The 23,029-nt window shown below is 50.3% G+C and overlaps 2 protein-coding genes across 4 annotated transcripts; both read left to right on the forward strand.

The window, feature by feature from the left end:
* The first annotated feature begins 8,997 nt into the window (after positions 1–8,997).
* TREM2 (triggering receptor expressed on myeloid cells 2) lies at positions 8,998–13,673 on the forward strand. Its single transcript, XM_021692076.1, has 5 exons — positions 8,998–9,154; positions 10,619–10,969; positions 12,382–12,472; positions 13,166–13,359; positions 13,455–13,673. Exons 1-5 carry the CDS (start codon positions 9,115–9,117, stop codon positions 13,469–13,471), a joined length of 693 nt encoding a protein of 230 aa, XP_021547751.1. The 5' UTR covers positions 8,998–9,114; the 3' UTR covers positions 13,472–13,673.
* Positions 13,674–17,548: 3,875 nt separating this feature from the next.
* TREML1 (triggering receptor expressed on myeloid cells like 1) lies at positions 17,549–22,122 on the forward strand. Of its 3 annotated transcripts, XM_044917485.1 has the most exons (7): positions 17,564–17,606; positions 17,805–18,137; positions 19,289–19,291; positions 20,083–20,179; positions 20,575–20,660; positions 21,160–21,212; positions 21,571–21,902. In XM_044917485.1, exons 1-7 carry the CDS (start codon positions 17,564–17,566, stop codon positions 21,880–21,882), a joined length of 927 nt encoding a protein of 308 aa, XP_044773420.1. In that variant the 3' UTR covers positions 21,883–21,902. The 3 variants fall into 3 exon arrangements, with proteins under 3 accessions (XP_021547753.1, XP_044773420.1, XP_044773421.1); XM_021692078.1 differs by lacking the exon at positions 19,289–19,291 and having other exon boundaries at positions 17,549–17,606; positions 20,068–20,179; positions 21,571–22,122; XM_044917486.1 differs by lacking the exons at positions 17,805–18,137; positions 19,289–19,291 and having other exon boundaries at positions 17,564–17,611; positions 20,085–20,179.
* Positions 22,123–23,029: the final 907 nt, after the last annotated feature.

The raw sequence follows: 23,029 nt of genomic DNA on the forward strand, positions 1-23,029 counted from the left end.
TCCTCTGCCTTCCATGGAAACCATCATCTACTCAGCTAGCTGCATCTCAAGCAGAGTGGGCTGAGGGCTACCTCCTGTTTTGCCCTAGTACACTTGCACAGGGCCCTTATGGAGACAGAGCCCCCTTTTTTTAGGTGCCCCCAAGGAGTGACTCTGAACTGTGGAAGCTCCAGGCCATGGGGGTGGAGGGTGGTGTCCTGCCACGTCATGGGAAAGAATGCTTGAATTGCCGATTCATCACTTCTCAAAGGTAACATTTCAAGATCATCGGATCCAATTGCCAGTGAGTCCAACTGCAAAATCCCAGTGAGGCATGCAGTGTTTGCCTCAGTCTCTCCAAGGACAGGGAATTCACCGTCTCTTGCTCAAGCAGCTTGTTTGTGAATGTTTTTTGTCATTCACAGTGAAACATCAGATTGACTCCAGGATGGGACCTGAGGGTCAGGTTGCTTCATGGCCAGAAAGGGAGAGGGGCTGGAGAGGAGAAGGGTGGGTGGTCTGAGGTCTGGCAGGCTGGGGTACGAGGACAAGGTCTTCTTCAGGGAGGAAGGCGAGGTAAGTGCTTGTCACTTGTGACATCCCAGGCTCCCTGTGCCGAGGATGTGGTTCTATCCCCAGTCTGTGGCTGCATGGGGACACTCAGGAACAACCCCGAATTGAAGGAGGTGGAGAGCAGGGTGCTCTGAGCATCACCTTAGCTCCTCGGGTCCCTGCCCTGCCCTTCCAGCTCCCCAGATCTGACTGTTAGAGGCTGGGCAACTACCTGGGAGTTGACCTCCCACCCTACCCGGCCTTGCTCTGAGAAAGTCATTGGAACTGACCTATGGACTCATTTGACCTCTGGTCCTCCGTGGTTCTAGGCTCCTGACAGTGCCTCTTGGTCTCTATTTTAGTCTATATACCCACTGAGGGAGCCCATCTTCACCATGGTCTTCTCAACTCAGGTTTCCTGGCTACAGCACCATGAGCCATCCCAGGGGTCAGGTTCCTCATGAACTGTCCAAACCCAAAGGATTTACTCAGACTAGAGCACCTGGAGTTATAGTCATTACACAGTACTTATAGGGGTCTGCTGACTGCCAGCCACTGCTCAGGGCTGGGGATACCCTGAGTGATTAAGGCTAGTAAGCCAACAATTATGGAGTGCTTCTTATGGGTCACATTCCTCTACATACATTAATGGCTCGAACATCCCCATAAAGTAAGTACTCTCCCATCATTTCAAAGATGGGGAAAATTGAGGCACACCCACGTTAAGTAATTTCCCAAAGTCTTGACTCTTGAAAGAAGTTAAGTAGTTGTTCCCCAAATTATTTCCTCCTGAGAACATAGCTAGATGATTACAGTCCAGCCTTTCTTGCAGGTAGAGGTGGCCGAGTGACTGGGTTCTGGAAGTTATAGTTTGCCCGCTCCAGGCCTGGCCCATAAAACCTCTTATGCAATCATCAGTGATCTCTCCCTCCTCTCATTTGTCAGCCAGATGCCATGGTGAAATAGAAGTTCTTAATGTAAACTCTAAATCCTACCATAGCTTCCCAAGGGTCAAAAATTTGGCTTGCCTTGTCTTTCCTAACTGCTACTGCCTCTTCTCCTGCCTGAGCTTCTTTCTCCCAGGAATCCTTACTGGATTGCTCAAAACAAGTCCCTTTTCCTTCCTACTGAGGCAGTCATGTGCCTAACAAATACACAAGCTGGACTTGGTAAGGGTCCTGTCTTTCAAGGAGCTTCATTCAAGGAAACCCAGGCTGACACCAACAAAAAGTCATCAAAACAATCTGAAACTTTACTCTGTCCTTCAAGGAAACACATGAGTCCACATTTATCTTGCTGTCAATAGCTGGCAGCTACCATCTGGCTCACCGCTCCTCCCCAGTCAATCTCTCCTCGACCCAGTTTTTCCCAATTCTTTAATTGTTTGCCCACCCACTGGTGGTCATTAATGTCTTCACTGAAGGAATCATGTCTCTTCAACCAAACACTCAGAAGTCAACAAGCTGGGCCTGAACTGGGGAGAAGAATGGATCCTCCATATCTCTCTGGTCCCTGCTATTTTAGGTCTTATCTCCTAGGCTGAGATATTTGAGTTTGTGGGGATGGTTTGGCGATGTGGGGTGGGAGGGTGAGTGACAGCAGGTTCTGCTACATGATTGGAGGGCAGAAGAAGGGGATAGCAAGCTGAAGCTTACTGAAGCTAGTGAAGTATCTAGATTCACTTCCCAGTGCTACACAAAACTTGTGTTTTAAGAGACATTAATAAGTGTCACATGAAAATAATCCATGCTACAAACAAAACAAAACAAAACAAAACAAAAAACAAAAAACAAAACAAAAAACAAAAAACAAAAAAAACGAAAATAATCCATGCTAGTAATATATTTTCTCCAAACATTTTAATGTAAGGAAAAGTAAGTTATGCTTATCACAAGTTGCAAGAGTTAACTCTTAGAAACTCTTTTAATATCCAATAATGGAAGGCTGATTAAAGAACTTATGCTATATTCACACCAAGGAATATTACGTAGATATCTGTTGAAATGGAAAGATGTTCTAGATATATTAAATGAAAAATGCAAGCCACAAAATAATATGTCTAGCATGAGCTCCTTTATGTTTGTGTTTCTGTGTGTGACCATAGCAAAAAGGCTAGATGAACAAACACAAAAATATCAGTAGCAATGATCTCTGGGGAATGGGTTAGAGGAATGGGGGAAAATTCCATTCAGTAAGATTAGGAGGACTGGCTCTGGAGCCACATTACTTGGATCTAAACAGGATCTTCCACCTGTGCTAGCTGTGTGGCCTCGGGCAAGTCATTTAACTTCTCTGGATCTCAGGTACTTGGAACAATAATATTGCCTACCTCACACATAATGACAAAACACATGAGAGGTGTTTAGAACAATGCCTAGCACATAGTAAGCACTCAATAAATGCTTGTGTGTTTTGAGTGGTAGAACTGTGAACAACTTTTACCCCTTTTTAGAGTGCATTTTTATATATTTTTCACATAAAAGTTAATTGAATATACTTTTTTAAAAAGATTTCTAAAATGCTGAACACATTGTTATTATAATAGAAATAATCTCCCTTTGAATCTGTGCCCTACATAAGTGTGGCAGGTGATCCTGGGGAGACGTTGCCTATGCTTTGCAAGTGTGATGCTTCAACTGCGTAAGAAGTATTTACCAAGTAACTGTTGACATCATTGATGTATGTCATCTAGTTAGTAAGTGTTGTCTTATCTTGATGTAATTTTGACACTAGGTCTTTAAAAATTATCTGATTTTTCTATATTGTGATTATAAAAATTCTGTTTGGAATGTTTTGGAAAATTGTGAAAGTTTGCAGCAACTAATTTGTGTTTAGGACTGTTTTTGGTTTCTACTCTAACCCTGGCACAAATGATAACTCCAGAGCTCCTGTGGATGTCTCAAAATTTAGAGTACTTTTAAAAGGGTTTCATGGTAAGATAATGTCAGGAAGGGCTGATCTAGCTGCACACTGGTCTCAGGGTTTATTTCCTTGTTGATCTCTGATTGCCCAACATTCTCTGGGTGTAAAGGGAAGGACTTGTGACCTGGCTCAGGCCAGGGCATGACAGGGAGATAGTGCCACCATGTGAGGCCCACTCAATGCTGGGGGTGGGAATCAGCCCCTCTCTGGAAGAACTGTTTCTTTCTTTTCTTCTTTTTTTTTTTTTTGGAACCCTTTTCTTTCTTTTCATTAGACTACATTTTCCAATAATCCTCTTTTGTTTTTAGGGCATATGCTTCTGGCCACGGCAAGACCAATCTTCAGTTGGCAGATCTCTGTGGTCCAAGCCTGGGCCCCCATTTGCACCCTGGTGGGCATCCTGACTTCTCAACTCACACTCAGAACAGAAGCTCAAATGTGCCTTTCTGGCTGAAATGACCAGAAATGGCCCAAACCTTTTCTGATGACTCATTTGAAGGTCTCCCTTCACTCCCTTGAACCCAGAATATTGGCTTAAAATCCCACCAATACAGATTTACAATATCAGCATCACTTCCACATCTGGGAAGAAAGGTGGTGCTTCCTTTATTTATAGCACCTTCCTAGCACCTACATGGTGCCTGGCGTATGGTAGGAGCTTGGAAAATAGTTGGGATAAGCGAATGTGCCCCTGGGAAGAGGGTCCCAGGCTCTCCCATTCCCTCTATAAAAGTGAAAGGAACGCCCAGTAGGCAGTAGGTAGTTACAGACCAAGTTCCCTTCCGGGAACAGGTGGGCACACACAGAAGGGTTCAATTGCTGATCATATTAACAGGGTTCCCACAGAGGAGTGGGCAAGGATGAGAGGACCACCAAGGAATGGTGATGCACCCAAAGACAGGGAGCTGTGAACGTCCCCACTTGAAAGAGCAGAAGAGAGAATTATGTTACTGGAGCCAAGTGAGAGCTGGAGCTGTGGAGGAGGGACCACCAATTAGAGCTGTGGCTACAGAGGAAAGCAGCCGATGAGGTTCCCTAATGCTTCTGCCTCAGGTAATGACTTGTGTCAGGTGTCGTGCCTGGGTCCCTGCCTCCCAGCTCCTGTGTTCTTGTCTAGATCTTCCGTTTGGGCCTGCCATCCTGCAGCCCATCAGCTGCTGCCTGCCAGTGACCTAAAACAATCCCAGCACATGCACATGCTCGAGTACACACACCCGCAGTGCCTGGGAGGTGTCCTGCCCTGAAGAGGGGAGGCACTGACCCTGGACAGTTGAGGTCCTCAACTAAGAAAATATCAGATGTTAAGAATGGGAGAACGGCCTCAGCTGGAAGTGTTGGAGAGTGATGGATGGTCCAAATACAAAGAAAGGCAGAGAAAGAAGATCAAGTGTGAGAGAGGTCAGAAGTGAGAGAGAGGTTGGGACTTGACTCCAGGAAGGTGAGAACAAGTAAAAGCAGGACAGGACTGAGGAGGGAACTGGGAAAGGGAAGTCAAAGTGTCTGCTTATCAGCAAGTGGTATCTGTGGGCTCTGATGTTTGTGGTTGGTGGCTCTCGCCAAGAGTGTGGTGAACACCACCAGTTATTCTCTCCAGCCCACTTCTCAGGCAGGGCTGGGCAGGGGCTTTCCCAGTTTGGGCCAATGGTGTTCCCTGAAAGTTTGAGTTGTTCCAGCTTTCAGAGGCCCGTTCCCATGTCAGCTGTCCCTACCCCACCTATCCCCTAGCCCAGCCCAGGTGTTGCTTCTGGCCATGGTCCTAACCGGAACCCGGTGCTTCCCCTGCCACTCAGGTGGCTTGAGTAAAGCTGAGAGGCTAATGGCAGGTCTGAAAGATGGTGAGGATGCTCACATATGACAGTCTTGATTTATCCCTAGGGAAGGGGGCGGGGAGTAGAAGGGTGTGTTTGAGGAGAGTGATCATTAGAACAGCTGCTACAGGGAGTTCACTAGGGAACCTCCAGGCATTCTAAAAGGGATAGTCCAGCAGCTGTGAAGTCTCAGCTGAAGAGAGACATCAAGAATGTTTCATATGTCCAGCCATGCTTCTGGTCTAGGACTTCCCCAACAACAGTCTCCATTATATCCAGGGACACTGAGGCTCTGAGAGACCTGAGTTCTCTAGCATAGTGACTGGCACAGACATGGTGGTTGAATGAACGCACGCATCAGTGAATGATGGGGTTCAGACGTAAAGATAAAGGGAAAAAGATTTCTGTGCCCAAATTTGAGGGGGCAGGTATCTTTAAACACAGATTTAGCCCCGTGTGTGGGAGTGGGGTGATGCCAAAATGTTCCTGCGCTCAGATGTGAGGATCAGGAAATTGAACCACAAATTAGCATGAGCTGAAAGATGAGAGCATTTGATATGCATGTGCTTCGAGGAATCAGTAAAGACTTCTTGATATCTGCCCTTTGCTATGAGGTTTACAGGAATAGAAAGAGCCTTTCCTCAGGTAGGAAGGAAGTGGGAAGAAAGGTCAGAATGGCACATAAATGGGCCAGAAAGTAAGATTCGTGAGACTTCGGAGTTCTGCTTTTGTCTAAGATATAGAAAGCTAGACACATTTAAAATAGCACCCAAATCATACTTAGGTGTAGAAATACCTACATAGACATTTAACAAAATGTGTGCAAGACTTGTATGCTGAAAACCACAAAGCACATTGGTGAGAGAAACCATAGAATAAATAAATAAATGAAGGGTAAGATTGTGTCTATGCATTGGAAGACTCAGTAGTGCTAAGATGCCTAGTTCCCTCAAAATTGAGCTATAGATTCAATGGAATCCCAATCAAAGGCCTGGCAGGCAATTTTTTTCGGGTGGTGGTGGTGTGTGTGTGTGTAATGAATTGACAAGCTGATTCTGAAATTTATGTGGGAAAGTAACTAGAACAGCCAATGCCAGTTCTTTTTGAAAAAGAGCAACGTAGTTGGATTACTCACACTGTCTGATTTCAGAACTTGTTATAAAGCTACAATGAGTGGTCCAGTGGTGTGGTGCTGGTGTAAAGAGACATTTAGGTCAATGGAATAGAACGGACAGTCAAGTAATAGACCTAGCTGTCAATCGATTTTTGACAAAAAGACCAGGCCAATTCAATGCAGAAAGGATAGTTTTCTCAGTAAACTATGCTGGTACAATTGGATATCCAGAGGCAAACAAACAAACTACAAATCATATCTCACAGCACAAGCAAAAATTAACTGAAAATGTATCGTAGACCAAAATGTAGAATCTAACTCTATAAAACTTCTAACAGAAAATATTGGAGAAAATCTTTGTGCCTTTGAGGTAGGAAAAATACTCTTAGCAGGACACAAAAAGCACAAATCATAAATGAAAAATCAGTACATTTGACTTCATCAGGATTAAAGTCTTCTACTCTTTAAAAAACACTATTAAGGGAAAGATAGAACAACTTACAGACTGGAAGACAACATTTTCAGATCATATCTCTGAGAAAGGACTTGTATCCAGAATATATAAAGAATTCTTACAACTCAGTAATGATGGTAATAATAATCAATGATAAAAAATAGACAAAGATGTGGATTCATACTTTGCCAAAAAGAGGTATATAGGTGGCAAGTAAACAATGAAAGATGTTCAACATGGTTAGTTATTATGAAAATAGAATTAAAAGAATAATGAGATACTGTCACAAACTTATTAGAATGGCTTTGCCAAACCCTGCCAATATCAAGTTTTGACTAGGATGCAAAAATGATACAGCTATTTTTCAACACAGTGTGGCAGCTTTTATCAAGTTAGACACATACCACACGATCCAGCACTACCACTCTTAAGATTTTAGCCAAGGGAAATGAACCGTATGATCACACAAAATATATGTACATGAATGTTTATGGTGGCCTTTTCCATAATTGCCCCCACCTGGAAACCACTCAAATGTTCATCAGCTGGTGAATGGATAAAGTATGTGTGGTTCAGCTATGCAATGACATACACTCAGCAATAACAAGAAATGAATTACTGAGAAGTGTAACTTCATGCGTGCTGAATATATGTTGATAAGTGAAAGAAACCAAACTCAGGGCTACATACCATATGGTTCTGGGAATAGGACAATCTAGAAAGGGCAGGAAGCTGTAGGAACAGAAGGAAGATCAGTGGTTGCCAGGACCTGAGTTGGAGAGGAAGAGACTGGCTAACAGGGGCACGAGGGAACTTTTTTGGGGGCTGAAAAAAGTGTTCTGTATTTTGCTTGTGGCAGTTGTTACAGAGATATATGAGTTTGTCAAAATTCATAGAAGTAGACACCCAATGGGGTGAATTTTTGTGTATGTAAATGATATGCCAATAATCCTGGGTTTATAAAAAGACCGTAGAAGGGTACCTATAGAGTGATTTTCAGGTGGCCTCAGACCCTTCTTTTCCTGAGCCATTAGGTCAAGACTGGGCATTTGATTTCTAAGTGAAGGACTGTCTTATGTTTATCATTAACTCCCATCTCCAAGCACATTCCCTGTACATATGGTAGATGCACAGTACATAAGGGTAAAGTGAATAAAAACAAATCAGTGAGCTCTTGCAAGGAACCAAAGTAGACTCTGATAATCTGTGGGTCCCTGTGGGCTCTTTCAGCTTCTCCAGTTACTTCCCCCAGCATGACCCGACTTCCTGCCCCTGGGAATGACCCACCTCCCCCACCCCATTCCCGATTCACCACTGAGCCATTTCATACTTTGCCTTTGCCCATGCAAGTCCCTGTGCCTGGATCACCCTTCAAGGGCCCGCACCTGTGGGGAAAGCACCCCCCCACCCCCGGAACTCCAGCAAAGGTCACGTCCTGTGTTGTCCCATAGGCGTGTGCGTGCACAAAATAATGTCCGTGTGAGCATGTGCACACAGGAGGCATCCAGCTGTGCAAGGGAGGATAAACTTGGGCAGGAGATTGCAGGTGGAAGAGAAAATTCTCCCTCTCGTGGAGAGCCCATCTTCCCCTCCCCTGCTAACTAGGATAATAGTACTAGTTAGGCTCTATTCTAAAGCACTTTGCCTGTGGAAGTCCATGTTACCCTCCCAATAACTCTACACACTATTATTCTTCCCATTTTATAGATGTGAGAACTGAGACACAGAGAGGTTATGGATGGGTGGTTGCACATACAGGAATTGAGGAAGGAGGGACTTGAAGTCTGACGCTGCCACACTATAGGGATGCTGGCCTGGAGGGAAGGACTAAGAGGGGCTGGTTGAGGGTCCAGCAGTTCCCTACCCCTTGCAAGGCTGGAACCAGAGTGTGGCAGGTGCGTGAGTGGGTGAGTGGCAGGAGGAGGGTCTGAACACAGCAGTGAGGACTGTGCCTTGGACACTGACCAGCCCCAGCCATTCGGGGTCACTCTGGCCGGCAGGGGCAGTAGGGCGGGCTGGCCTCTCGGAGGTCTGGGATCCCCAGCCTCTGGCTGCTGGGAGGCAGTGGCTGGCTCCTCCTCTCCCTTCCTCCCCCCCCCCCCCCCCACAACCCCTCCCTAAATCATAAAGCCAGACCCCAGTCCTGACTATTTCTCAATCCCCAGGAGCCTAGTTCCTGTGGGCAGCACTTGACGTGCCTGAACCCTCTCTTTTCTGCAATTCAAGGGAAAGACGAGATCTTGCACAAGGTACCCTGTGTCTGCCCTCCGCCAGGGAAGGCAGGCATGGAGCCTCTCTGGCTGCTCATCCTGCTCGCCATCACAGGTAGGACCCTGTCCCTCCGCTGCCCCTGCCGTCTCTCCCTCCCCTCCTTGAGTATATGGCGGGCGGGTGGGTGGGGAGCACTGGGCTGAACTATAAAGGCGGTTAAAGTCTGCAGCATGTTCTGCACCCCTCTTTTCCCCACCTGCCCCACATTCTTTATGTGCTTTATGTGCTTTATGTGCTCTCCCTCCCTCCCCCGTGTGAGAGCCCACTGTCAGACTCTTCATACAGGTGGAAGTATAAGGGGCTGGTGGATTCTGGCCACACGGAAAAGGAAGGAATTCTGATAGTGACATCTCAGGCACTAGCTAGCAGTTGGGGAAAGTTTTGGGGGGCATGGGTAAGAGCCCTTAAAATTATGAACTGCTAGCCCCAGAGGGATGGCAATGTGGGAGGGAAGAAAGAGGGACGAAACCCACAACCAAGCATGTGCATCTTCGGGGTGCCTCTTCTGCTGATGTGAAGGTCCTCTTGTCCTCCGCCCTGGAAGGGAGTTAAGGGGGCTGAAGATTTCTGTCACTGAGTTGGAGGGTGACACCCCAGATTCTTGCACACAACTACCTCCTTTTATTGGGGGAAGGTGCCTCTTGTTCCCCTAGAGCAATAGGCAAGCCTGGTGAGAGGAGAGGCTGTTCCAGCGGAGCCCTTCTCCTGAGGCTTCTTAGCTAGGAGTGGAGTTGGGGGAAGACTGGGGGCTGCCTGGAAGCAGAGGGATGGACAGGGTGACAAGTGGAGGGAGCACTGCTTCCTAAAGGCAGGCCACCCACTCCCTGATCTTGTCTTCCAAGTTTCTGTCACCATATGGTTGAAGACAGGGTAAGGGAGGACCAAGAGAGGGGAAGTTGAGGCAGAGGGCTCCAGGTGATTCTTCTGCAGCTTCTGCCCTGGCGATAGACTGTGCTCTAAGCCTGTCTCCCCTGCCCCAAGAAAGGTCCCCAAAATAGCAGCCTCATGTCTCCCCCAAAATAGCTCTGAGATGAGTCTCTCCTGAAAGGGGAACAAAGCCACAGAAATAGGGAAGCCGGGAGCCAAAGGTCAGAAGGAGAAGATGCAGAGCCCGTGCGGGCGTGGGCAGCTGCAGAGTAAGCATGAATGGCCAGGGCCGGGAGATGGTATCCAGCCCAGGCTGAGGGGCCGCTGGCCCTGCTCTCTTGAGATGGAGAGGGTCCCATATGATAGGGAGAAAATGTGTGCAATAGAACTGGAGGGAACTTCAAGACCAATGTCTCTGGAAATAGGCCCAGAGATGGTCAGTTACTTCTTTAAAAATGCCCAGCAAATCCAACGGTGTTAAAGCCAGACCTAGGACCTGGGTGTCACGGTGGGCTGTGCACCTTCTCCCAACTTACATAAGAACCTGAGCTCCTTAAGGGCAAGATTTCTATCTCTTTGGTCATTGCACACGTGGGCATTCGAGAAACATTTGGTAAATGAACAAAGAGTGAAGGAACATCTCCTCCCCAGAGCTGTCCGGAGCCCACAACACGACGGTGTTCCAGGGCATGGCAGGCCGGTCCCTGCAGGTCTCCTGCCCCTACAACTCCTTGAAGCACTGGGGAAGACGCAAAGCCTGGTGCCGCCAGCTGGATGCAGGGGGCCCGTGCCAGCGGGTCGTTAGCACCCACCGCTCATGGATACTGTCCTTCCTAACAAGGCGGAATGGGAGCACAGCCATCGTGGACGACGCCCTGGGTGGCACTCTCACCATCACGCTGCGGAACCTTCAAGCCCATGACGCTGGCCTCTACCAGTGCCAGAGTCTGTACGGGGATGAGGCCGACACCCTCAGGAAGGTCCTGGTGGAGGTGCTGGCTGGTGAGTGCGTGGCGGACTGCACCACTGGCCCACCCCTGGGCTGGGACTAGGTCCCCGATGTCTGGGAACACCCACCATGCGGCTCTTGCCCTCCCACTCAGGGCCACAGTGGATGGCTGTGCGGGTTGCTCACTGCACATGGGGGCCACACTCCAGCCCTGGCGCCCCTCTCCAGGCTGTGCTCCCTGGGGCAGGACCGCATCTCTGGTAGGAAGGGTCCTGGCCTCTAATTTGCACAAGGCACCGAATGAGCTGGCTATGGTCCTGCCTCCCCAAACAGCTTTATCCATTTGGCATCCAGTTAGGATGTGAACACCTAAAGCGGCCCTTAAGGAGTAGGAGGAGGTTCATTTTCTCCCTCACCCAATTACCCAAAGGAACTGCCAATACAAAGTAAGCACCAACCTGGTGCAGAAAACAGCCCGAGGAACGGGCACTGCTTGTGACCCCGGGTGATGTGCTTGCCTCTCTGGGCCTCCACGTCCTCATCTTTAAATGGAGATGATGATGTTTGTCCTGCTGCCCCCACAGGGCTCCTGTGAGGCGCCCATGAGGTGACAGGGTTAAAAGTGCTTGGGGGTAAGTGACAGCCCCCGCCCCAGCCTCCCGCTGCTGAGCTGACCTGGGGTCCTCATTCCAGGCTTGCCAGGCAGCGGGGTCCTCCCCACCCCTGAGCTTGGCACAGGGAAGCCCTCCAGGGAAGCCTTCTGCCTGTGTCTCCAGAACACCGTGTGTCCCCAAGGAGAAGAAATCTGGGGGTACGAGTCCCCTTTCTGACTCTCGCCCTTCCCCACCTCCTCCCCCACAACATGGCCCCTTATGGTGGAAATGAGCCATTTGTCTAAGGTCTAAGGTGGGGAGCGGAGGGGAAACGGGTTGCCCTAGACCCAAACCCCACGTCCATCACTCTGTTACATGGTGGGAAGGGGGAGAATTGGGTGAAGGGACACAAATTTTCAGCCCTATCAGGGTCTAAGCCTCAGCCAACTCCCAAGGGGGTGGCAGGAAAATAATATAAAATAATAATAATAATAATAATAATAATAATAATAATAATAATCCATAGCTGGTGTAGACAGCCTGACAGTTCACGCAGAACTTTCAAATACATCCATTCATGCACTTGACCTTCCCAAAGACCCTGTGTAATGGGAGGGTGGGAGTTACCGAGCTCCGATGAGGTGCTAAGCACTATACAAGATGCTCTCCCTGAATCCTGCAACACTACTATAAAGGAGGTGTTTCTATTCGACCCACTTTACAGGTGAGGAGACTGAGGCTCAGAGAGGCTAATGACCCGATCTGCTCTGGGCCAGAGCCCAGGGGGCCTCACACCCAGATGGGTTCTCCCCACTGCAGCCGGCTGCCTCAAGGAGGAGGGGCTAAAAGCTCACAGGCTCTGTCTTCCACAGACCCCCTTGATCACTTGGACCCTGGAGAGCTCTGGATCCCCAAAGAGTCCAAAGGCTTCAAGGACATCCATGTGGAGCCCAGCATCGCCAGGTATAGAGACGGGTCTCTGCTAAGGTCTCTGGGCAGAAGTCCACCGTGCAGAGCCCGGGCATGGGATGGAGGCTGGGGTCCTAGAACTAACTACAAATCTGAAGACAGTTAAAGCATGAAAGGGCCTGGGGATGATTTTTCTGAACGCAACCTCCAACCAGCCACTGTGTGTTGGTATGGCCATGCCAGTTGTTAAAATATTGAAATTCTCTTTTTTTATACATAACTGCTGCTCCAAGCCTGCTGAATGCCCAGCCTCCCCTTCGTCCCCTGGCAGCCCTTGGACAGCCCACAGTTTAACAACAATACAAGTTTAAGTATAAGACTGGGACCCCCAGCAGATACCTGCTCCTTTGGTAGGACCAGAATCAGCTCTGATTGGTTCATGCCTGTGTACTGATGTTGAAATATTGTTAATGTAACCACAGTGTACACATGTGCACCACCCCCCACTATACCATCATGCACAGCAGGTAATTGCTCGGCAAGGGAAGTGTTTAAATGTGCTCAGCAGGTAGATCCTGATTACAGGCTCCCCCAAGCCCACAAAGCCTCATCCCAGGGATGGTGCTGGGTGGGGAGCTATTCTAGGCCCCTGAGAGCTCCCAGTGTCTCCCTGTTCCTTCTCCGAGGGCAGACTTCAGTGTGTGGGCCACCCCAAGGCCTCCCTCATGTCCTCCTTGTGTCTCCAAGGAGTCTCTCCAAAGAGGACATGCCCTTCCCACCCACTTCCATCCTTCTCCTCCTGGCCTGCATCTTTCTCAGCAAGTTTCTAGCAGCCAGTGCCCTCTGGGCTGTGGCCTGGCGTGGGCAGAAACTGGGGACACCCTCGGCCAGTGAGCCGGACTGTGGCCACGACCCAGGTTGCCAGCTCCAGACCCTAACAGGTGAGCATGAGGAGCACAGCGGTGGCTGGGGGTGGACCGGGCAGGGGTGGCGAGGTGGAGCTCAGAGGGGCCACGTGAGCATCGGTCGGTTGCAGAGTGGAGAGACACATGAGAGAAGAGGACCCCTGATGGGACGAGGCCCAGAAGAGGCCTGCTGGAACCACCCCAGCCTGCACACTGGTCCCTCGGCCACCAACACTCCTGGTTCTGCTTTGGCAAAAGGCCAGACTGCCCATCCTCTGCTTCCCCTGGTCTTGGAAACAGAAGGGTGTGTGTGGGGGGGGGGGGGGGGAGAACATTTGTCAACTTCTATACACTGGGCATTAAATACTCTCCCAAATAAATCCAAGACTTCATGTTTAATCGGATGGTTTGGGGCTTTGCGAAGGCCTCTCTCTTGCTCCAGGGCTAGGAGAATGAATTTGGCCGAGGATGAGATAAAAGTTCTGACCCCTCGGGGCCTCAGGCCTTAGGCTACTGCATCCCGCCATTCTCAAAGGCTCCACGCCACCCATCTTTGTCTTCTTCTCGCTCCCTTCCCTAGATCTAATTACTGAATCCTGCCTCCTCCTCTGGGATTTCTCTAGCACCCAGTCTGGCTCCCCTCTCCTCCACTTGCCTCCTGCCCCTCAGGAGGATTATTCTAGGATTATTGCTGCCCACCCTTGCCCCAGTCCATCTCCCAGCTGACTCATCCACTCCCTTCCCCAGAGCTTTGCTTTCCTCCTGTTACTTCCCCTACAGGCAAACAGCCACAGCTTCTTATATAGTGCAGCATACCAGAGCCGGGAACAACTGGTCTGAGCCTCTCACTACACAGAAGGGAAACTGAGGCTCAAAAGGGAATGACGTCACCCCAAGTCCCCAGCAGAGCCTGGAAGTGCAAATTTCGATTGGTGTTCAAGTTGCCCTTCCCTCTAGCTCAAGCCTGCTCATTTATTCGTTTATTTATTCAACAGATATTTTCTGTGCCGGATACCATTCTAGGCGCTGGAGACACAACAGTGAACAAAACGGGCCAAGATTCCTGCCCACACAGAATCACAGACTAGTGGGAGGGGAGGGAGACAGACACAATAAATAAGTCAGCCAGATGGTTTGTTAAAAGATAAAGAGCTGAGGGGGAGCCTGGGTGGCTCAGTCGGTTAGGCGTCTGCCTTTGGCTCAGGCCTTGATCTCAGGGTCCTGGGATCGAGCCCCCCATCGGGCTCCCTGCTCTGCAGGAAGCCTGCTTTTCCCTCTGCCTGCCCCTCCCCCTGCTTGTGCTCTCTCTCTCTCTCTCTCTCTCTGACAGATAAATAAAATCTAAAAAAAAAAAGATAAAGTGCTGAGGAGCAAATGACTAGGCAGAATGGGAGTGCAGAAGGGACAGGATGATGTCATGCTAGAGGGCATCAGAAGGAACTGCTGGAGAAGCCCTGGGAGGAGGGGAGGAAGTGAACCACGAGGATATCGGGACCCGAGGACTGGGGCAGAGGGACAGCCAGGGCGGCTCAGGAACTTCATCTCTCCCCCGAGCACAACACACCACCGCAGCCACGAGTGAGAGGGAGGGGATGGAGACTTGCCCAGGGAGGCCTGCAGGAAGAGGAGGAAATGAGGCACTCCCATCCTTGGCCTTGGCAAGGTGGAAGCCCAGGAGCCCATGTGGCCAGGGCTTTGCCCCCTACCATGGGCGTGGGCTCCTGAGGTTTGGAGCCCTCGTGTCCAGCCTCACGTCTACACATCACTCCCCGGAGCCAGCCCAGCCCAGCCCTGCCCACTCCCCACAGAGGCTGTTGCGCTAGCCCTGTCCCCAGCTCCGGGACGCTGGTCCAGGCTATGTGTCCCAGGTCCTTGGACTCAGCGGCACGTCAAGCTTCCTCATCAGGTTCTGGGCCCTGTCTCCTTCCCGCAGACCTGAGGCACAGTCTAGCAGCCAGGAGTGAGCCTGTCCACCTGCTAGCACCAAGGCCGACAAGATGGCAGGGGACGGTCCCCTGGGTGCGTCACTGGAGAGTGCCTGCTGCTCACCTGATCTTGAGAGCTTGGCCTTTTGTCTTTCTTCCTCTGCCACATTTTGACGTCCCCCCAGGTTTTGGATTGCCACTGGGATCCCCTGCCTTGGACTCTCTGGGGCGCACAAGGGACTGAAGGGGGTCAGGTAATTTAGCTCCAAATTTGCCTCCTACGCAGAAACCTGAAGCAAGTTCCTTAACCCCTCTGAACCTCACCTATTAAAAAACAAAACAAACAAACAAATCAACCCTGTTTTCCTGGGGTTTTGTGGGGTTGAAAGAAATACCATTAGTGAAAGTCCCAGGCCAGATGTTTGGTGCAGAGCAGGTCCCAGATGAACACTGGCTTCCTTCCTCTTCTCTAATGCCCACAATCTGACACCTCCCTGAGGCCTGGTCACCTCTGTCCTGCAAAGGTGTGGACTGTACCTGTTTTAGACACTTGGTTACATATTGAGGACAGGTCTCCTCTTCACGGCCCATTAGTGTAATAGCTTTCTCGTAAGGAAATCGAAGAAAACCTGATGCATATCGGCAGGACAGATATAAGCACTTTCATGTCACCCATGAGGCTTACCCACCTGTCCAGTTTGCCCAACACTTTGCCAGTGTAGCACCAAAAGTCTCGTGTCCCCAGGAAAGCTCACAGCACCAGGCAGACGGGACAGCTGGTCACCCTCTCACCACTTCCAGCTTCACACACTGTCCGGCTTTCTCGGGCTCCTGTTCCCAGTCCCCACTGGTAGCTCCCTTGCTCCTGAAGGAAGGAGAGAGGCAGAGGGAGAGAGAAGGAGGAGAGAAAGGAGGGGAGAGGAAGGAAGGAGGGTGGTTTCTTTAGCCCCTTTCTAGGTGTGATGTCTAGGTCGGGGGCAGCGTGCCCCTTTCAGCCATCCCCACCTTGCCCGCCCTTGTCTTTCTGAACACCACTGTCCCAGGTCAGGAGGTTTATCGCCCACATTTGGTGCAGGGTCCCCAAACCCCAGTTTTGCACAGGGCAACGTGAGTGGGGGCCATATGTTTTCTGTGCCGGCAGTGGGCTTGTGTCACAGGAGAGGAACCTCCAAAGATGAGGCTTGGAGTTTATATACAGCATCAGCCCATCTCCCTCTCTTGGGAGAGAGACACCTTTACTCTGGAAGGTAAACAGCTCTTCTCGAGGGAGGGGGTAGATCTGTCTAAGCAAGTTCCTCTGGAGCTGATACACTCTCTCTAGCATTCAAGGCATGTTTGCTATTCAATCACGCTAGAACAAAGCTCGATCAGTGCCCAGACCATGCAGAAATGTGAAAATATCCATGGAGATTTGTCTCCCAACAGACAGGCTAGGATATTCTTGAAACAAATATAATATGCTATAAGAAATGTCTGGAGAATAAGAAACCTTGTAAACTGAAAATACTAAGGAAATAAACACGAGACAATAATAGAAGGGATGGAAGGAAAAGATGAGGGTGTCTTCTCGAAATCAGAACAAAACGGACAAAAAGATGGAAAACAAGAGAGGAAAGATAGGAAAATGAGATGAATCCATGAGGTTCAGTATCCAACTAGTTAAGGAGTTCCAGAAAACGGGGGAAGAGGAAATGGGGCGTCATTATCAAAGGATGGATGCGGTTGCCAGAACTGGAGAACATGGGTGCACGCTGCCAAGTCTCGAGAGCACCGGGCACAGTGAATGAAGGCGGGTGCCATCCAGGGCACCTCGGAGTGGGGCCTCCTGCTGTGAGGTCGTGCAGCAGGACCGGACAGTCTCCTGAGAGCTCAGGCCTGTGTGCTCATTACAGGCTATAGAACCAGAATAACGCTCCACCTTCCTCCTTCACACCTCTGCATCCTCTGATTTGATCTTTGGAAGACCCTGAGGATTCTCTTCCCTCTCTCTCTATTGCTTTCCAGTTACTGGGATCCTCCTCCCACCTCATCCCTTAACCGGGCCCCAAGAGCCCGGGTTCTGCCTGTCCTTGGGCGTTCTCACCCTGCCTCACCCACCCCTCCCGACCCTCATGGTCAAGTTCCCAAGCACTGAACCAACCAGGCTTCGGAAGGGCGCCTTATCCCCACCCACAGAGGGGCCCCCAGTGCCTGCCTCCCTCTCCATGGCCTCCAAGAGCCCCACGTGACTGTCTGAGGCAGATGTTTCCTGCTCCCTGGGGAATGCTGTGTCAGTGGCCAGGCAAGCCCCAGAGCTGACATCTGCCCGACCTGCCATGGGCCCCAACCTGCTACCGCTGTTTCTCCTGGGACTGGCAGGTAAGGTTAGAAGGAGGTGCACTTGGGGCCCCCTACACTCCGCTCCAGGCCCAGGAATAACCGGCGTTACTGTGGCAACAATAACATACGTAGGGCCCAGAAGGTGGACCTCTCCGTGCCTGTGCCCCTGTGGCAGTGGGTGGACTGGAAAGTTCCCGCAGCTCCTGCCCAGCCTTCCCAGGTCCTTTCCTTCCCTAGGCCAGGGCTCGGCGGGCACCTTCCCGGAGGTGCTGCAGGCCCCCGTGGGGGGCTCCATTCTGGTGCAGTGCCGCTACGGACTCCAGGACATCAAGGCTCGGAAGGTGTGGTGCCGGCTCTTGCCAGAGGGGTGCCGGCCCTTGGTGTCCTCGGCTGTGGATCGCAGAGCCCCCGGGGGCGAGCGCATGTTTCTCACCGACCTGGGGGGCGGCCTGCTCCAGGTGGAGATGATTACCCTGCGGGAGGAGGATGCTGGCGAGTATGGCTGCGTGGTGGAGGGGGCCACGGGGCCCCAGACGGTGCACAGAGTCGCTTTGGATGTGCTCCCTCCAGGTGAGTTCTCCTCGGCTGGCCATTGCCCCTCCCCGCCCCCACCGGCTGCTCTTGGGTCCTTGGGGAATGGGGATCCTTAGCGGGGGGAGGAATTGGGAGGAGATATTTTTGACAGCTCCCCAGGGACCGGAAACCAAACTGGGTGAGCAGTCTGAGATAAAACAGTCAGACATGGGGTCCCTCCCCCCACCCACACCAGCAGGTTTCTCCATTGGAAGGCACATTCTCCTTCCTCACCCATGGCCTTGGCCTCCTCCTGCAGCATTTTCAACATACTTGATGCTATTTTTTTTCCCCTTAGAAACGTTTTAAACAGAGTTTTAATTTGGGCATAGCAACCTGGAATTCCCCCCCCCTTTTTTTTTTTAAATCTTCCAGTTTATTATTCCTGTTATAATGAGTTTGATGGCTTAAAATGATCGAATCCGTGTTTTATTTAATTTTATGTCTTCACTGAGCATCTAGTATGTGCCTCACCTTCAAGCAGGGTGCATTTGGTGCCTGAATTACTTCAACTCATTCTATTTTTAAAAAAAGAGGAAAATGTCACTAATAGATATCAGTATTGTCAACCCTATTTTGAGTATAGAAAGTACTTAATTTTGATAGGCTGTGGTTTTCTCTCACAGGCTACAATTTTCTAATGTCTAAGCATTTATTAAAAGACAATTTTAAAGTAGAAGAAGAGGTTTTCCAGAAAAATTGGATGTTGTAAAAAAAAAAAATGTTCTGTAGGGAAAATGGCCAGGTTGCCTGCAGAAGTGGAGACTCTACTACCTTATCTTTTATGGATGATGACAGTCTTTTATTTTCAGGTCTTCCTTTCTCAAGTAATTTGTGCCCAATCCCCAAATCACGAAATGAAGAAAGGCCTTTTTCCTCTTCTTGGTTTTCCCCCCATTTGTTAATTACGAGGTGGACTAAGTTGTCATTAGAATCCCTCTCATCTCTGGTCCATGATCATTATTTTATGTCAGCCTCTGTCTTCCTCCTTCCCTGACACTCTAAGGTCTAGTAACTCCAGCTTGTAGGACAGGATGCACTGGGGAGAGGGGCAGGTGCTGGGGGCCCAATGCTGTAGAGGATGGTTGTAGAGGATGCTCAGGCCGGCTGGTGGAAGGTGGCTTCCAGGGAGGATATGAGTGGCTTAGAAGGTACCAGGAGGGCAGGATATAGGCAGGCAAGAGGGGAGAAACAGCATCTCCAGATCCTGGTTTGGCTTAAGGTGGGAGGTAGGAACGATGAGCCTCTGAGAGCAAGGAAGACCCCTATCCTGAGGGTCTAGAAGGACTGGCCAGGTTCCCAAGACAGATCCTCAGGCCCAGAGAAACCAACCCTGAGTCCCACAGCCAGAAGTTGGGTATGTTGTAGGGATGATAGAAGCCTTGTCACAAAACCAAGACTTGGGGTCTGAGCAAGGCTCTCAGCAAGGATCACTTGGATTATTTCACATTAGGGGTGACCCTAGAATTCCTTAGATCCTGAGGGCAGAGCTTCAGATGGGCTCAACCAGCCTACAGGGGGGTCACATGGTTGCAGGTATATGGAGAGGTCTAGCAGGCTGTGCTGAGGCCCCTTTAGAAACCAGTCGATGAGCACCAGGAGCAAGGTTGCCACTGAGGACAAGAGTGGAGAACCTATTCGGGGGCAGGGCGGGGGAGCAGGTGAAGAAGGAAGACGGGGCAAGGGTTGGGAGCTGGTGGTGGAGGGGAAAGTGGGCCTGGTCACAACGGGGTAAATATGGAAAGAGCCCATCCCTGATCTCCAGAATTAGGGCCCCTGAGGAATATGCCAAGCCCACATTGGTGTTTCTTACTTGGGATTTCTCCTTCCTCAGACCCACTCCCCCCAGTCCCTCAGATCTTAACAGGCCTGTGACCCTGCCCACCATGGATGGCTATGTGCTCATTAATATTTCCTTCTGACTCAGCTCCTAGCCTGAAAGAGGAGGAGGAGACCTATAAGGTTGGGAGTCTGGCTGACGGCCCCTCCTCAGATACTGTGGATAGTGCCAGCCCTTTGGAACCCAGCCAGGATAAGAGGTACTGACAAGAGCTGTATTCGGTGGCTGGGAAAAGGGTGGTGGTGGGAAAGGGGGTGAAAGATTGTTCAGAGCCCCAGGCTAACTCAAGGGGAAACCTTATGGTTCCTTCCACCCCTGGGGAACTTCTGATCAGGCAGGAAGTCAGGCAGACCTGCCTGTCTATCCCAGTTCAGCAATGACCCTTTATCTCTGTGGTCTCCGGCCAGGATACCGTGATAATGTGTTTCTCTTCTGCCCTGCCTGAGTATGCCCTCCTCATTCCATCCCTCAAATCCTCTTCTTGCGTCCATGGCTCACCAAGAACAACACCCTTCTACACCGCTCCGGGGTTCCTGGTGAGCAGCTTCCTGCCAGGTTCAGGCCTGAGCTCACCTACCCCTTTATGTCCTTCAGCATCCCCTTGATCTGGGGCGCCGTGCTCCTGCTGAGCCTGCTGGTGGTGGCAGTGGTGCTGTTTGCTGTGATGGCCAAGAGGAAAGGTAGGTAGCCGTCCACCTGCCGACCCCAGCACAGCCCCGCTGGTCATGTACCAGCTAGTCTTGTAGACAATGCCGGACTCGGTCTGTGTCGCCTATAGATGGGCTTGTCTGGGCTTTAGTAAGGACCTCGGGTCCTAGAAGTTCCCAGACGAGGGGTGGACAGGAAGAAGGAGATTCAGTGGGAGCTGTCCTGGGGACAGACAGGAATCGGACAGGGTGGGCAGTGGGATACACAGGTGACTGGAGGAGGTGAGGGAAAGGATTCAGTAGACAGGCTGAGTGTTGAGGCAGGATGAAGGGAGTTGGAGGCAGTAAGTGGGTGGGAGGCTTCTGGCAGGGTGGGGCAATACTGGGGAGGCAGTGGGTAAGTTTTGCTGGTAGGAGTGGGATGAAGGGTCTGGACCAGGAATGAGGCTTCAGGGACTTCTGAAGGTAGTGAGGGGATGGGCTCTGAGCCAGAATGGGAAGCAGACTGTGGTGTCATCCTCTGTCTTCCCAGGAAACAGGCTTGGTGTCCGCGGCCAACCTCAGAGCAGTGGCGTTCCAGGCATGGTAAGAGGCCTCTGCAGGCCCCCAGCCAAACTCCCCAGACCTTCCATTGGTCCAGCTCACCGAGAGGTCCCAGGATGAGGGGGTAGAGAAAGACTGGGACCCAGTCAGGGTCCATACCCTCTTCCTAAATGCTGTAAACTTGGCACCAGTTACCTTCCATCTTCCCACCTTGGTATTTCACCCTCCCCGATTTGGGGAGAAAGTTAGGGCTTGAAAATCTTCAAAGGGAAGCCCTCTTGCCCACTAACATACTCAGGATTTGAGAGACAGATCCAGTGTGGTCCTGGGCTTCCCCCACAAAGGGAACTGGGGCAGAGGGGCATTTTCTCTCTGCCTCACTCACCTGCTTTTGTTACAGGCCGCCTCCTCAGTGGCCCACCATATCAGTGACTCTGGACTGGGACTTGATTTGCCATCAGACATTCCATATGCTAGGCTCGACTCGCCACCTTCCTTTGACAATACCACCTATAGCGTACCTCTTGATCCCCCATCAGAGAAATCCCCACCCCCAGCCCAATCCTCATCGCCCCCTCTGCCTCCTAAGGTCCTAATGTGCTCCAAGCCTGTGACATATGCCACAGTCATCTTCCCTGGAAGGGACAAGGTTGGAGGGGCCTCCTGTGAGCCAGCCCAGGATCCACCGAATGGCCAAATGCCACCCAGCTAAGCTGTCCATTATACCGTACACTCACGGAGACTATCCCCAGAACTCTGTGCATCCAGCCAGCCAGCCCATGCCCTAGACCCTTACAATATCAGAGCAGCTAGGGACCTTAGGTTCTAATCTAACATCTTGACTTTTCTGACCTGGAAAGTGAGACTTAAATGTGACTGAGGTGTCTTGGGAGTCCCCCATGCTTGTTCCTCTGCCATTTTACTACTGAGCTAAATAAACTCTGAATGGTAATATATGAGCTCTTGATGTTTGAGGGGGAAGGAAAGGGCCTGAGTTTGACTATTCCCATGGCCTGGGAACTGAAGATTCTGGTCCAGAGTTTGTGCTGCATGATCTGCTGCCTGTTCTGCCTGTAGGGACATGGTTTCATTCTCTGGTCAGAATACTGTGATGCAGTTTGATTCAAGGGGCACTAAGAACACTTCTTCAAAATATTTCCTGCCTTTCTCATGGAACCTAAATTATAGATCCATTAGCTTAAGTCTAGAGATCTCTTCTGCCTTCTGCTCTGCACCTTGTAAACAAATGGCATCTTCTGATGTGACAACATATGACGGGAGGAAGGGGATAATGTGAGTGAAAGGAGACTCAGGACAGTTGGGGTGAGAGAGATGGAGCTGAAAAGAAATAGGAGGGATGTTAAGGGAACAAACTGAGGATTGCTGGAGGGGAGGTGGGTGGGATGGGGTAACTGGATGATGGGCATTAAGGAGGGCACTTGAACTAATGAGCACTGGGTGTTACATGCAATCGATGAATCACTAAAGTCTATCCTTGAAACTAATAATACACTATATGTTAACTATATTGAATTTAAATAAAAAATAAAAAAAATAGGAGTAAGATCAGAAACGGAAATAAATCCCAAGCCTATTCCTTGGCAGGACCAAGGATTTTCAAGCTCCAGGAGATAAAAGACCTCTGCAGACATGTTTTATCAGAGCTGGCTCTCAACTGGGTGGACATCTGGTAGCACTGTACTCTTTGGCCTGAAATCTGGAGCCTGGAAAGAGCCCAGTGGAGAAAAGGCATGGCATGGGAAGAAGGTAAATGAATGGTAAAGGTGTGGCCATTGTCAAATGTAAATGAAAGCTAGTCCAGGCTGTGGGTGGAAGAGCCTCTAAGGTCTCTGCCAGGA

Source organism: Neomonachus schauinslandi, chromosome 8 (genome assembly GCF_002201575.2).
Source record: "Neomonachus schauinslandi chromosome 8, ASM220157v2, whole genome shotgun sequence".
In the NCBI taxonomy this organism is placed as follows: Eukaryota; Metazoa; Chordata; class Mammalia; order Carnivora; family Phocidae; genus Neomonachus; species Neomonachus schauinslandi.

Bases quoted from the DNA above. Each gene is read 5' to 3' on its own strand.
- TREM2 (XM_021692076.1), top strand. From the start codon at position 9,115: ATGGAGCCTCTCTGGCTGCTCATCCTGCTCGCCATCACAG. The intron at 9,155-10,618 runs GTAGGACCCTGT...TCTCCTCCCCAG, and splicing joins CATCCTGCTCGCCATCACAG to AGCTGTCCGGAGCCCACAAC. The intron at 12,473-13,165 runs GTATAGAGACGG...TGTGTCTCCAAG, and splicing joins GTGGAGCCCAGCATCGCCAG to GAGTCTCTCCAAAGAGGACA.
- TREML1 (XM_021692078.1), top strand. From the start codon at position 17,564: ATGGGCCCCAACCTGCTACCGCTGTTTCTCCTGGGACTGGCAG. The intron at 18,138-20,067 runs GTGAGTTCTCCT...CTTCTGACTCAG, and splicing joins TTTGGATGTGCTCCCTCCAG to CTCCTAGCCTGAAAGAGGAG. The intron at 21,213-21,570 runs GTAAGAGGCCTC...CTTTTGTTACAG, and splicing joins GCAGTGGCGTTCCAGGCATG to GCCGCCTCCTCAGTGGCCCA.